This window comes from Loxodonta africana, chromosome 18 (assembly GCF_030014295.1).
Source record: "Loxodonta africana isolate mLoxAfr1 chromosome 18, mLoxAfr1.hap2, whole genome shotgun sequence".
Classification (NCBI taxonomy): domain Eukaryota; kingdom Metazoa; phylum Chordata; class Mammalia; order Proboscidea; family Elephantidae; genus Loxodonta; species Loxodonta africana.
Window position 1 is genome coordinate 39,212,617 of NC_087359.1, and position 15,542 is coordinate 39,228,158.

General features: G+C 39.3%; 1 protein-coding gene across 5 annotated transcripts in view; it reads right to left on the reverse strand.

Annotated features, from left to right (window-relative positions):
- The window catches only part of SPOP (speckle type BTB/POZ protein), a 76,116-nt gene that overhangs the window by 8,602 nt on the left and 51,972 nt on the right, over window positions 1-15,542 (reverse strand). For all 5 annotated transcript variants that reach the window (XM_023553605.2, XM_003414652.4, XM_010594347.3 and 2 more), the window contains 5 exons: window positions 11,367-11,510; window positions 10,654-10,775; window positions 8,238-8,389; window positions 7,984-8,111; window positions 1,520-1,697 (listed from right to left, as the gene is read on the reverse strand). In XM_023553605.2, coding sequence (XP_023409373.1) covers window positions 1,520-1,697; window positions 7,984-8,111; window positions 8,238-8,389; window positions 10,654-10,775; window positions 11,367-11,444 — 658 coding nt within the window. In that variant the 5' untranslated portion in view covers window positions 11,445-11,510. The remainder of the gene's footprint in view (window positions 1-1,519; window positions 1,698-7,983; window positions 8,112-8,237; window positions 8,390-10,653; window positions 10,776-11,366; window positions 11,511-15,542) is intronic.

Sequence of the window (15,542 nt, forward strand, 5' to 3'; positions counted from 1 at the left end):
ATAAAATCCCTCAGAGAGAATATGTAGAGTGAAAAGAACCTGAAGCAGAGCCTTAGGAAAACACTGATGTTTAAAGGTTTGGTGAAGAAAAGGGAGGCCAGACATCAGAAGCAGTCAGAGAACTTGGGAAAACCAAGAGAGAGAAGACAAGTAATGTATGAACTAAACAGTTCCTCAAATTCAGGAACTAGTAGGTCGTGCAACTTTGGAGAAGTACTTTAGTGGCATGAAGGTGAACTGAGGATAAGTGGGAAGAAGGAAGTAGAGATAGTGAATGTGCTAACCAAGAAGCTTAGCCCTTAAAGAAAAAAGAATAACTAGAAGAAGTTTGAGCCTGCTTACAGGCTGAGGGTAAAGACGCAATAAGAGAGATACTAGATAACAAGGGTATAACCGGTAGAGTAAGATTTCTGAGAAGGCAGGATGAGATACGAAATGTAAGTAGAAAAACCTACACTATATTTTGGACACAAGGAAAACACCTCTTCCCTTGAGAACACAGAGAAAATGCAGGTGAGAGGCAAGAGGGAGTTCCTATAGAAGGGTCTCTATTTTCTCTTGGAAGTAGTGGGCAAGGTCATCTTTTAGGAGTTGGAGATAGGGGTTTAAAGGAAAGTGGTAAAGGTTTGAAATGTCTGTTTTACAAAAAAAGAAAGGGAGCTGACTGACTATACTATCCATAAAAAAGTGTACTGAGAGTACTGAGGACCCAGCTAAGCCTACAGACACCAATCTAGAGAGTTAATGACATCCTTTAGCATTACATAGTAGTGCCTGGTTGAGAGAGGGACAGGAAGACGGTTAGAGTGCACCAGATTGGGGTTTTGCCAGATGTGTACTTTAGAATGACAGAGCTGAACGTCTTGGTAAGAAATCTGCTGCCTTGAGGCTCATGCAGCCTCCTCTTGTGTCTACGGTCTGAAGAAAATCTGTGGCTGACTGCTATCCTTTCATCTGAGGTAAAAGTCAACTCTCCCCTATCGCTTCCTTCCTCTGTGCCAGTTTTTCTGGTTTTAAAGACCGAGGATTACAGCAAAACCTCATGATCCTCCATGTCAGTGTCTACATTCTTATTCTTCTAGTGTGTATGCGTCAAAAAGGAGGCCAAATCATCCAAGGCTGGGGACTTAGCTTGGTGGGTTAGTCCTGAATGCAGACTCCTCTCAATTTACATCCTAAACCCCTGTCTGGGGTCTAGCATATGTGTTCTCATACCTGCTCCTGACCAGTGTTTTGACATCTACTCTATAGGTGCAAAGGCATTTGATACCACGTCATCACCCATTCCTTGAAAATGGTGGTCTAGTCCACTACAGAGAGGAAAAACAGAACTAACATTTTTATGGAGAGCAGCCTTTTTTGGTTAAGATAACTAATGTCAAAGCAATATATTTAGTTGCAGTTTTTTTTGTAGCTGAATTCAAAAAGGGTGAAGTTATTCAAAAGGTGATTGATTATACAGTCACTAGGTTATTCTTTGTTTCATCAAAACTAAACCTCCCCATAAATAAATACTAACCTGCTAAGATAGCTTTGTGAGCCTGGAATTCCTGGCCAGCAACACACAAACAACAGTCTGTGAACCGGGAATTCTCCCACAGTCCTCCTAGTTCATCTGCCAACCGGCATTCAGGGACTTTCACCATATTCATAGTATTCTGGCCAGAAATATTGACGGAGTCTTGCACCACACTCACCTGTGAGAGACAAGCAAACACAGACCAATGCTTTTGTTACGTGGGGTTTGCCTTCCTGCAGGAGGAGAGAGGAAAGGCTTTCTACTTGACTTTTACCATATTGCTGTAGTACATTCACATACTGATATGTTAGTCATATTCTCTTGAAACCACCTCCACAAAGCGAGGATCTATCCTCTGGATCAAATAATTTCCAATCTATCCCAATCATACTTATTCGACACTATCTCAGGACATGGGGAGAGAGTCTCCACAAAACTCCTCCTCCTCTAGCTTCTAATAAGCTCTACCTCCCCTGCCCCTCAAACCTAAGCAAAGAAGCCCAAAAAGGAGAAAAAAAAAACTGACAGAAACAAGTGTTAAGTCTTAAGTATTTACCTTATTCTGCCTTGAGCAAAAGGTTAAAGACAAAGAACTAAAGAAACTACCACTTAAACGAAACTCTCTTAGGCTCTAATAAGTTAAGCCTAAAAGCTTTTAACCTAATGTGATATAGGAGTTGAAGCCTGTCAATGGTTGTAGGCAGAGGACAGACCTACAGGGTCATGTCTTCAGTTAGGTAACTTACATTCATTTTATAATAGTATACGATTTATAAATCCTTGTATTTGGTATCCTAACCAATATATCTGAGTTACTGACCCATCTAAAAGTTACCTTGGTTTTATCTAGTTAGAGCAGTTAATTCAACTGGTTAAAACATGCTGCTGCTGAAGCCATAGTGGAAGGCTGGATTCTTCTACAAATCCATTGTCATTATTCTTAAATCAAAGGACAATTTACAAATCTCGAGAATCAGTTCCCTACACTTGCTCTTTCTAAGAGTTAGATGAGAATGACAGCTCAGGAACATCCTAAATGACCCAAATTTCTTTTAACCTTCAAGACGCAAGTCATCTCTTAAATGCAGTCATAAACCCAGAGTTCAAGTTAATGCTCCATCCAAGTGACCAGGAGTTTCCTCTGTGTAGGAGTGAGATATTTACCATCAGGTCAACACATTTATTCATTTGTTTAAAACTAGCCATTATGGTCCTGACCAATGAAATAGCCAAGTTAATCAATTGTGAATGTGCTCAACATTAAAAGCACATTTATCGGAGCCAGATTCTAACAGTGGTAGGCCCGGACCCACACAAACCACTACAGAGAAATTCCTTTTTGTCCTGTGTAAGACCTCTAATTTGGTCTCATATTAACACTCTCACTTCTTTGACATAACATTAACACCAAAGGTAGAAGTTGCCTGTTTCCAGTTATAGCTTCAAAATACTGATTAAAGAAAAAAAAAAAAAAAGACCAGTTAAATCCAACTTCCTCATAGGGAAAGGCCGGAATCTCCTGGGATGGCCAATGAAGGGTACAGAGAATGCTTTTGGCACTGGGTTCCTAGCTTGAATTAAACCAACTTGACAGGAGCCCAAAGACATTAATGCACTTGATGGCAATTTAGTAGACTGGGTAAAATGAATTGGCAAGAGCTAAGCTGGATTTTACATAATCAAACTATGGTTAACACTGGCCTCTCTGCTGGTTGGTAGTGACTAGGGCCCAAAGACTGTGCCTCCTTCCTCTCAGTGTAGTAATTTCTCTCCTTAGACACAGATAGGAACACACCAGGAAGGAGAATGTACCTTTACTGTCTGAGCCAGGCTTATTCTGTAGATATATAGATGCCTGAAGTCTCTGAAGGCCAGAGCTCTGAATGTCTGGCACCTCTTACCAACATTAAATACGCTTAATTAAAAATAAATTTTAAACGGTATTCACAAATGAGTCTTCAGAGCCCAAACTTTTAAGTTAGGAAGTGATTGTTTTCCTCTGTAAATGATGATGCTAAAATGAGACCATTCTGAGAAAAACTAAAGATATTTTTTTAATGCCTATAAAGATGACTATGGAGACTCAGTCAGAATTGCAGCTGTGAAGATGACGTGACTGTGACATTTATATAGTCTTATAAATGACTGCATGAAAATGTCTCAGGAAGACTGCATAACCCCCTGAATTTCAAGTTGTAAGAGGGCCTCACTTTTAAAGTCAATTCTTTTTCTTAAAAAAAAACAAAATTTCATTCAAGACTAAGGATGGTGCCAGTTCTCGTACATTTTTTCTAAACATAAAATCAAAGTTAAACCAATGGAAGTATATATTTTTTAACTTCTACATAATTAAGACAATCAAGAAATAAACATAAACTCTGCATATGGATTATGTACAGCAGCACTATTTCTAAGAGCAAAAGACTAGCAACAACCCAAATGCCCATTCACGGGGAATACATAAATAAATTATGTATATTTACACAACAGACTAATAGACAACACTAAAAATGAATGAACTACAGTTACATCCACAACATACATTTTTAGAATCATAATGTGAAAAAAGTAAGTCCCAGACAACTACATACATACTACTGCTATATGACACAATTTTTATAAGGCTCAAAAACAAGCAAACCTAAAAAACGTATTGTTTTTTTTTAGGCATACAAATAATAAACAAGGAGATGATAACACAATTCAAAACAGCTTATCATTTCCTGAGTAGGGAGACAACAACGCTAAGGGACAGGTGAGAAGCAGATATAGGTTAGTTCTAAGCTATTGGTGATGTGTTCTTTTCCCAGAGTTGGGTGGTAGGTTTTACTACATTATCATGCTTTTATGTAACTATAATGCTAGTTATTAACTTAGCATTTTTATAGGCCAATAACAACCAAATATTGGCATTTTCATACAGTTCAACCTAGTATATCCAAATAATCCAAATAAAAATACAAATTGAAAAAAAAAAAGGAAATGTGAATACCACCTGCTACCACAGAGTCGATTCCAATTCATAGCGACCCTACAGGACAGAGTAGAACTGTCCCACAGCGTTTCCAAGGAGCGGCTGGTAGGTTCGAACTGCACACCTTTTGGTTAGCAGCCTGAGCCCTTAACTACTGCACCACCAGGGCTCCACTCTATGAACAGACCCACTTATTTAAAATCTAGTAAAAATACATATCCCCAGGCTATGAAGGGGTATTCCGTTTGAGGAGGGAAGTGATGTTTTTAAAGAGTTGGGAAATAGGGTATTTCCCAGATTTCAACTTCAGTTATGACATCATAAAGAGGCACTGGAATCTTCCACCTGTCAAAGGCATACACAGTAAGAGTGGAATACATGCATCTCCATCACTAAGAATTGCTTGTTTTATATAAATAGATGGAGACAAGGGTCAATAGAAGCTGAAACATTTCTATTGAAATCTTCTATGGCTCAAATTATTAGAGAGAAAATTAGACGTGTACTTTAAACATGCTTGCTATCTCCCTCATCCACGACCAAAGTAAATGGTGTCTGTCAAGAAAACCTGGTACTGCCTGTGCTTCCTTAGGAGAATGGCAGTCAGCTCCACTTACGGTAACGCAGCAGAAGGAGACGGAAAATGGCGAGCCGACATGGCCCTGACACTCATTTGCTGCACAATGTTAGGAAGAATTACCTGACCTCCCCTGACACTGCTTCTCCCTCCTGTAACATGAAGGAACAGAATTAAACTAGCTCAAAGGATTGTGATAAGGGACAATTCACAGAATGCTTTGAAAATGTTTCCAAATAAGTTAATCAAGCAATATCAACTTGGCAGTACTGGCACATTTTCTAGTGGACAAAAAGATCGTCATTTTATTTTATTACTGAGAACTGGAAGCAAACCCAGGGTGGCACATTATGAACAAGACCACCCATTTGGCACTTTCAGAGTTTGCAACTTAATTTCATTTAAACATTCGTTAACAGTAATACCATTGATACAAAGCCCAAACATACAAATGTGTGATTCTCAGCCTTTCACCTTACCATTCCCTCGTGTGGCCTTTGGGAACAGCAAAAAACAAACAAAAAAAATACCCAAGAAACAACTGTACTTAATGGGATAGTGGGGTCTGATATTTATAACCTAAAGTGGTATGCAGACATCAACTTCACAAAAGCCTCTAAATAATAAGAAAATACTAATTAAACCAATAATAAATATAAGTACGAATTAAAATAAATTTGTTTATGAACAGCCCAGTGATAGAAGGGAAACAACAGGTCAAAGGGATAGAATTTGCAACAAGGGATGATCTAGCTATGAAAAGCACTAAGAACTTGGATGATCTGCAGACACTTTTAAAACCCACACATCCAATACACAACCGTCTTGCAACGCTGAACGCTACTAAGTCCACAGAGAGCCTTGGAACAGAAGTGAGTCTCACTAGGCACAAGCCCAAGTATGAGAAGCAACACTCAGCACCTGTGGCCAACACAGAAGTGTGAGAGGAACAGATGGCACACCTGGTTCGATGGTAAAAAAACGATGGCATCAGCAGAACCCAGCAGACGTTTCCCTGTTCAACATCTCCTCATATCCAAAGTGTCATCTCACTTCCCTTCTAAGTCAGTAAGGCAAATCTAAATTTAACCACAGGACTTTTCCTGAGAGAATTTCATATGGGGAAGCGGAGGCAGAGAGAGCTGGAACTAAGCCTTGGACTTAACCACAGGAGAAGAGATTGCCAAGTGAGGGGCAGGCCAATTGGTTTCCAAATCAAGAATGTCAATACAGAGGTTGGAGCAGCTGGAATGGATTTGGGAGTGAGCATACCAGAACGGAATTGACTTGATGGCGACGGGTACACGAGAAAAGGCTGGACCCACTGTGGGTGCAAAAATGTTGCAATGAAGGTTAACGCATTGCCTAAAACACCAAATGCAAAAAAGGGGGATAGGAGCAATATTTAGAGGTGAGTCCCTTCAGAGAACTGTTTGATGAAAGGCTTTCAGTTCCAATAGACATGAGCATTTTCCACAATTTTTAAGTCTTTCTCAAAAACAGGTCTCCATGATAGTTAAGAGTGAAACTGATGGTCTGGGCAAATTTATATTAATAGCTAACCTCACACTAAACCACCTACCTAGCTGCTCTCATTTCTTCACCTGGCAACTGAGTATGATCTGTGACCAGCTGAACTTAATATTGAATTCAAATTTCAGGCTCATCAGATATAAAACAACTGTAATATCTGGACAGAGATGACCTCACTCTAGTATTTACTTAGCAATTAAAAAGGAAGCTATTAAGCAAGCCATATTTTATGTATCCCATATGCTATTTTAATAAATCATGCCTCCAAAGTTTTCTAATCACCAGCTACTATTCTGTGGAAATACTCAAGGAGCTGTGACTCGGAGAAAAGGGAGCCATGGGTGGCCAGGCCCCTTGTGCAGAAGAGTAAGATTCCTATGCCACACCTTTCCCTGCTGCACTGGGGTGATATGCCTTTGACACTGTCATTAACTCACAGTGTGAGCCAACTATTTCACAGAGCACATTCTTCCCTGGTAGCTGAAAACTTGCCTTCACTCTCTCCCATGAAAGTACAGTGGTTAGTTCCACCAAATGGGGCTGCTCAGAAAGTGGTTCCCCAACTATGAGATGTACGGGGAACACTAATGCCCCAACTGGCTGCAGGTTTTATTCACTTATTACAATGTGAGTTTACGGGTATTTATAAATATATTAAAAAGAGCCTGAATAAATGACTGATTAGTGTATACTTATTAAAGAAACTACTTTCTAACTCACCATCAGTTTGGGAATTTTACTTCAGGGATTCTCCTGTAAACCTGGGAAGGGCTCTTAGGTCCTTGGTGAGAGGAGGACTCTCTGAGCTGACCACGGCCAACTCTCCTAGCTATGACTTATGACTGACTCTTAAAAAATGATTCTCACTTTCCTATTTCACAATTACCCCAGTAAGACAAACTGTAGGCACTCAATTCCTGAAAAGTGTCATCTAGTTAAAAAAGCCAAAGAGGAAAGTGGTCCACAGTCAAACACACATGAACCTCATACTAAAGGAGGATCCAGAATGTGTAAGGAACAAATACACTTATCTAGTTGCTGACCATTCTCTTCAGCTTGAGTTGACAGTCCTTATGAATGCTATCTGAAAACACCCACAGTGAAAAAGCCAGCATCCTGACCCAAGCAACCCAACACTCATATATACCAAGATAGCACACAATCTTTGTTTTTAAGAACAGTAACAAGTAGAAAGCTGAGATGCCCAACAACCTTGAAATCATGAGGCAGTTTTCAATCAGTCACATAAATAACATTTGTGCAGTACAACCCCACTTGGGGATTTTTCTCACTCTCCAACCCTGATACAATAAAATTAAATCTACCGATACCCATCAGGTCTGGGAATTGCCGGTCTCACAGCAGGGTAAAAGGACTCACCTCACAGAAGAGGGTAAGCTTGTCATCAGGGAGAAGCCCGTTGGCCTCATCCAAGAGAAAATCTCTACGGATGAATTTTTTAAATCCCCAGTCCTTGCCTTGCACAAATCTATATGCCCGTTGACTCTCTGGGGTGAAAAAAAAAAAAAGTCATATTTAGGGCTACTCAAAAACCAGATGAAATCCGTAACTCGTCTATGTAGGAAGTTGCTAGATGTGAAAGCAGAGAGCCAAACAGGAAGGAGAACATTTACCCATAGCTTTGGTTTCTTCTCCCTTGGCATTCAGGATGGAGAATTTGAATTTTGCCCGAACTTCACTCTTTGGACAGCTGACCAGTAACAGGTAAAGTGACAGGTAATCTTTGCTTTCTTCATCTAGCCCTTTTGGGTTTACTCGCAAACACCTGCCCAAAATAAATAAGGAAAAAAAAAAGTGTATTGAAAACACCCATGTTTTATAGGCTCATGAAATGACAGCATGGAACTGGAATATGAGAATCACTAGCGGGAGATGTTTTAAAAAAAAAAAAATTCCAGTCCCCATACCTGAAGATTCTGATTCAGCAGAATGACACTTGAGAACCACTTTTCGAGTCACCCTTTAAAAAGTAAACAACAAAAATAAAGGGGCATTCTAGAATTCCTTAAATCTCTTTCTTTTTCCCTCATAATTTCCCAAATTATCTCAGTTCCCCATAAAATATTTTAAAATTCCATCTAGTCTTGCTCTAGTCTAATCCTCAATCTTAGAGGGAAAAAAAATCTCATTGCCTCATAGAGACCTTACGGGACACAGTAGAACTGTCCCAAAGGGTTTCCAAGGAGCAGGTGGTGGGTTTGAACTGCTGACCTTTTGGTTCACAGCCAAGCTTTTAATCACTGCACCACCAGGGCTCCAATCTCAGAGAAAAAAAAAAAAACCAAACCCGTTGCCATCGAGTCGATTCCAACTCATAGCAACCCTATAAGACAGAGTAGAACTGCCCTATAGAGTTTCTAAGGAGTGCCTGGAGGATTCGAGCTGCTGACCTTTTGGTTAGCAGCTATAGCACTTAAATACTATACCACCAAGGTTTCCAATCTCAGAGAAGGCAGCCCTAATTCTGTTGGGACTGTGGAGAAAGCATGGAAAAAAAAAAATCTCATGTGATCCCCTTAACATCCCCTTGGGAGAGAAAAAGTATTCTAAGGTAGTATGTGAATGGTACACAATGTTTCACAACCTAGCCATCACATTTTAAGATTAAGGCGGCAGTACAGAGAAAGTACAAAGGTAACTCCCTTCACACAAGGCAGAGTTCTAAGCTAGGCTTCTAAATAGGGTTAGAGATGCCAATCTGTTACTGATGAATCAAAACAACATCTAGACAGAATTTATTAAGTTCAACTAAGTAAGTTATAAATGTCATTAATTGAACTGCATGTGGTTCAGACACTGCTTTCCACCACATACACACAGGCCATATGTATCCTCAGACCTTGCCAGACTTACGGCACCTCTCTCAAACAGGTGTCAATCCAATGCCTTTCTAGGGAGCGCATATGCTTCAAAGCTCACTACACACTGTGGGAAGGATGTGGATTTAAATACAATGCCTAGAGTAAGCACTTCTCTCAACACTTAATGTACATGGCCAACAAATACTAAATGAATAAAAACTCTTCAGTGGTCAAAAACTGTTGGTTCACAGGCTTTTTGGCCCTCTCCTTAACGGCTCCTCCTCCTCTAGAGGACACATGGTTTGGATGGGCTGGACTCTCATCCCCAGATCGCATTCTCCTTGTCACTGGGAGCCAGCCTAGGCCTAAACCAATCAGTGCATGTTTGACATATCTTTGGCCAAAGAATTAGTTCAGAGGAAGCTCACAGGCTTTTGTTGGATGGTACATGTGAATGGATGGTAGTATGTTTATGTCCATTGCCACTGCCATCCATCCTTCAATCACAAGGGAAACTAGGCTTAAAATGGCTAATAATGTAAAGAGACAGGCAGAGCAGAGAGATGTGGGGTCCTTAATCTAACCACTGGGCTGTTGGATCAACTTACCTTCAAAGCCCATGAGCAAACAAATCTCCTTCGTTGTGGTTTTTTAAGACTATTTAAAAATCAAAAGAGTTTACTTTAAAATGTAGGTTTCCTTTTGGAAACAGTGGTGATGGTTGCAAAACACGGTGAATGTGATTAGTGTTACAGAACTGATTAAAATGACAAGTGTTTTGTTATATATATTTTACCACGATGAAAAAGAAAAAAAAGGAAAAACAATAAGTTTCTTGCTTTCCTTGAAAAGTCAGAAAATTGGATAACGGTCAGCCCTTATTCATACATGGCTATAACCCACTGGAGCTGAGCGGCCAGTTTGCCAAGTAATCACCACTCACCATGTATACATATCATTTATAACACTGGCCCCCTTTACGCATTTATATTACCCTAGAGCCATTTGGGTTTGCTGATCTGATACACTCATTGAACTAATTCAACAAATATTTACTGAGCATATATACCTAATATGCGTCAGGCGCTGTTCTACGCACTGAGGAATACCGCAAGAACAAAACAAAGTGTCTGCCTTCATAGGGCTTACATTCTAGTCAATGTCGGTAATACCAAGAAAACAGGCAACTTTGAGAAAAATTTTTACAGCTAGAAGTATTCTTCCTCACCATTTCAGTTTATCATTGGCTCCTGATGAAAAGGTTGAACTTTTAATGACTTCACCCATTTCCTCCCGGCAAAAGCTAAAGTTATTGATGGTCCACATGTAGGAGAATTTCACTACCTTGATCTGTTGACAGAAAACCAGGAAGCAATTAAATAGGAAGTGGACAACCTGAAAAAACAGGCTGAAGATCAGATAATCACTTCCCCTCCCTCCCTCTGCATAATCCCCACAGGAAGAGAGCAGGAACCTCAGCTTTTTCTAGTCTCAGGTTCCTCCATCCACTGACCAACCGCTTTCATAACTTTATCGAGTTCCTGAAACACTGGATGGAAAGTGAGAAAAACATGGACAGAATTGGGAAAGCAGATGATAAAACCATACCTAAAATTAGCCTCTTTGCTCGATGCAGTGTTTGGCAATTGAGATGTTGATGCCACTGCCTAGGGCTGCAAATCTCCAGTTTGGTTTCCCATCGACTTACCCAATAAAGGAAACTTAGGATACATTTCCATCAAGGGGTGTAGGCTGATCTGGTTTCAAAGATTATTCTTTCAAGCTCCATTGAAAAACACTGGCCTAAAAGGACTTTATTTATTGCTATTTAGCAGCTACATGCCAAAGAATGCAGGACACCCAATGCAGAAAAGAAATACATATTTCTGTCCACCAAATCCTCCCAAGATCAAGATTTACAGAGAGAAAACATCAACTTACCTGTGTGTAGCACCAGCTCTCAGCTACAGGGCCACTCGACATTTCTGCCGGAGGTGGAGGACTTGGAACCCTTGACATCGCCAGTTTGAAGGTTAAACAAGATTGCCAAAGTCAGGGGGCAAAGATCTCTGTTTTCTCTTCACCCTGGTCAGATACAAGAAGAAAGAGGACTTGACCAGATTGATAGTACACTATCTTACTATTTATGTTTGGTCTTCCAAAGATTAGCAACTTTGTCTGCTCTACCCTGATTGTTCAAATGGCCCCTAATCATTCAAGTCCTAAATTTAAATGTTATCTCAGAGAAGTCTACCTAATCTAGCCTCCTAGTCACAATTATATCACTCTATTTTTATCCTCTGCACAATACTTAATATTATCTTAATTTACTCAAAAGGCATATAAATTACATCTTGAAAATGTTGCCTAAAAAGGAGACAGCAAAGTTAACACCAGACACACCCCTGACACTGGCTCCCTTCCCTTGGGGCACAAATACTCAAGGAAAATGACCTTGTCATTCCTCCAGCTACTATCTTCTCCTACTTCTCCTATAACCCAAAAAACCAAACCAAACCCATAGCCATCAAGTACATTCCAACTCATAGTGACTGACAGGACACAGTAGAACTGCCCCAGAGAGTTTCTAAGACTGCAAATCTTCACTGAAGCAGACTGCCACATCTTTCTCCCGAGGAGCGACTGGTAGATTCAAACCTCCAACCTTTTGCTTAGCAACTGGGCACTTAACCACTGTGCTACCAGGGCTCCTTTCTTCTCCTGTACTTCACTCTAAAACTTATTTAAGTAGTCTTATTGCCATCTGCTCTCTTGAAGGGAAAATTTACACTGTTCTTAGATATGTTCATTTCTCTGCAGCATTAGAGATACCTCCCCCTTACATTATGGCACCACCCATTTTTCCAGATTTTTCTCCTTGCTCTCTGTTTTCTGATCATTCCTCAACCTCTTTTACTGGATTATCTTTCTCCGCTGTTTTTTCCCATAGTTTAATCCTCAATCACTGTCTCAGTCTCTCTCATGGCAATTTTATCATCCCAATAGTGTCAATTTCTGTCGACAAATACAAATGTTTCCCAAATCAAACTCTGTTCCCTCTCATAAGTCTCAGACCATTTTTAAATAACTGCTATACATTTCAGTAGGGTGTCTCAACAGCAAATTAAATCCAATTCAATTCTTTTCTCCAATGAAGAAAACCAAAGACACAAGGGAAAGATCAGTCCAAAGGACTAATGAACCATAACTACCACAGCCTCTGCCAGACTGAGTCTAGCACAACTAGATGGTGCCCTGCTACCACCACCGACTGCTCTAACAGGGATCACAATAGAGGGTTCCAGACAGAGCTGGAGAAAAATGTAGAACAAAATTCTAACTCACACACACACAAAAAAAACCCAGACCAGACTTACTGGTCTGACAGAGACTGGAGAAACCCCAGAGAATATGGCTCCCGGACACACTTATAGTTCAGTAATGAAGTCATTCCCGAGGTTCACCCTTCAGCCAAATATTAGACAAGCCCACAAAACACCAGCCCAGGGGCAAGGACAAGGAAGAAAGGGACAGGAAAGCTGGTAATGGGAAACCTAAGGTTGAGAAGAGGAGAGTGCTGACATGTCACGGGGTTAGCAACCAATGTCATAAAACAATATCTGTATTAATTGTTTAATAAGAAATTAGTTTGCTCTGTATACCATCTAAATTAAAAAAAAAAAAAGGGAAAAATTATCTTCTCCAAGGCATTTCTAAACATAAAAGCCATTAAAAAAAATTGATGAATTTGGTTACAATTTAATTTTACACACCATAACAAAGCCAAAAGACCAACTGCAAGAAATGCTTGCAACACATGACAAAGGAATAATTTCATTAATATATAAACTGATAAACTGTTCCTGCAAAATCAGTAAGAAAAGGGCCAACAACCCTAAACAAATACTGTTCACAAAAAAGCTCTTAAGTATTTCATACTTACCAGACCAGCAAGAAAAAAAAAAAAATCAACTATACCATGTATGGGGAAATGGAAACTCTTCTACACTGATGGTGAGACTAAACTAGCGAGTACATTTTGGTTAAGAATTTGGTATATCTAGTAAAATTAAAAATACGCATATCCTAAGGCTTAGTCGTTTCACTTTTAGTTATCTGTACACTAGAACTCCTTGTTGTTGTGTTCCATCGAGTTGATTCCAACTCATAACGACCCTATAGGACAGAGTAAAACTGCCCCATACAGTTTCCTAGGCTGAAATCTTTATGGGAGCTGATGGGTTCGAAATACCGATCTTTTCAGTTAGCAGCCAAGCACTAAACCACTGCGCCACCAGGGCTTATTAAACAAACAAACAAACAAAAAAACCCAAACCTGTTGCTGTCAAGTCGATTCCAACTCACAGCAACTCTACAGGACAAAGCAGAACTGCCCCATTGGGTTTCCAAGGAGCTGCTGGTGGATTCGAACTGCCGACCTTTTGGTTAATAGCCAAGTTCTCAAGCACTGTGCTGCAAAGGCTCCGATAGGGAAACAGATAACTAAATTGAGTTATTTCCATATAATGGAAAACTCCATTATGAAATTTGAAATTAATGAACTAGATCTATAAAACTATGGCAATCAAAGACAATGCTAAAAAACTATGGCAATCAAAGACAATGCTAACACGTTTCAAAACATCATGTATCATAGATCATTTATGCAAATTTAAGATTCATGTATTATTTATAGATACATGCAAGCAGTAGAAGTAAAAAAACACTTTAGACAGGCTATACATGAGATTCATGATAGGAAAGGGAGGGAGAAGACTAAGACTAAGAAGAGAATGCAAGATCTTTCATTTTTATCTCTCATGTTTCTTTTACATTAAGGATAATCTGGGGCAAATATGACAATACAAATGTCTGTTTGGTATGATCCTATTTGAGCATATACTATTCTTTGTACTTCTCTGATTTATTATTTTTTAATATACTATATTAGTTGTAGGAAGAGTGTAAGGATGTGTTCCATTACATCACACACAGTCTGGTGTATAATACCCAAGAAAGAAATTTCTTTCCTGAACACCTGATTTGTTTTCAGCTTATGGACAATATGAATTCTATAACTGATAATGGTTCCCTCTTTGCTTGGCTACTAGGAAGCCCTGAGAGAAATTAGTGACACATCTTTCGAAACTACAAGCTTATATGCTTGTTTTATACACTACCTTCTATGTAATGATGACATGCTCATTAAATATTTTTTTTATTATTAACTTTATTATTCCCTTTGCTATAATTCACTCAACTGTTTATTTTACCCTTTTAAATGTTAAGTATTTTTGGATGCTGCCTCAAATCCTTTGTAGAAGGAGGTATTATGAATAATAACAACATAAAAATCACTTTAATTATTAATTCAACTCACAAACTTGCTTAGAACACTTATTTCACTAATAAGCATGGGGGATTAATAAGACACAGTTGCACCCTCAGAGAGTAATACTAATAATAAGTGGAATTAATGCTGTCCTCATTGATCATAAATATTATCCTACAGGCATTTATAATTAAAACATTTCATGCAATCACAGATAAGGCTAACAGTTGTTTCACTTAAGCTAGCAAACTAAGCACTGCGATGGCATTCTGTTGCTGGGAATTCACAGCTCCACGATAACATCAACTAAAGAGACTAACTGCTTTGGTGATCACCACCAAGGCAGGCTTGCATTTGATGGAGAACACATTACCACAGAACTGTTTATCTGTCCAGGAATAAGTAAATGTACTTTTGGCAGTTTTACAAATCCCAGCTACCATTACTGCCAGTAGGGGCCAGAGTGACATTTCAATATTCTTACCTAAAACTATCTTTTGAGTGGGTTGGCAATGAAGATGTGAATTCTACATATTAATAGCATAAGATTTGGCTCTGGAGGTGTGGGTTGCAGGCTTAGCTCTACAGTGAATTATTATAAAAAAATTAATTTGGGCTTGTTTTGGGGGGGAAAAAAAAACCTTCAGGTTTACCTAACAATTGACAATTTAAGAATTCTCTAAGCCTAAGAAAAGGCCAAACATCACAAACCAGTTCATTTTATTGCCTAATTGTCACTACCAAACCATGGTCCATTATTATAACCAGAAGGAAAAAAAAAAGCT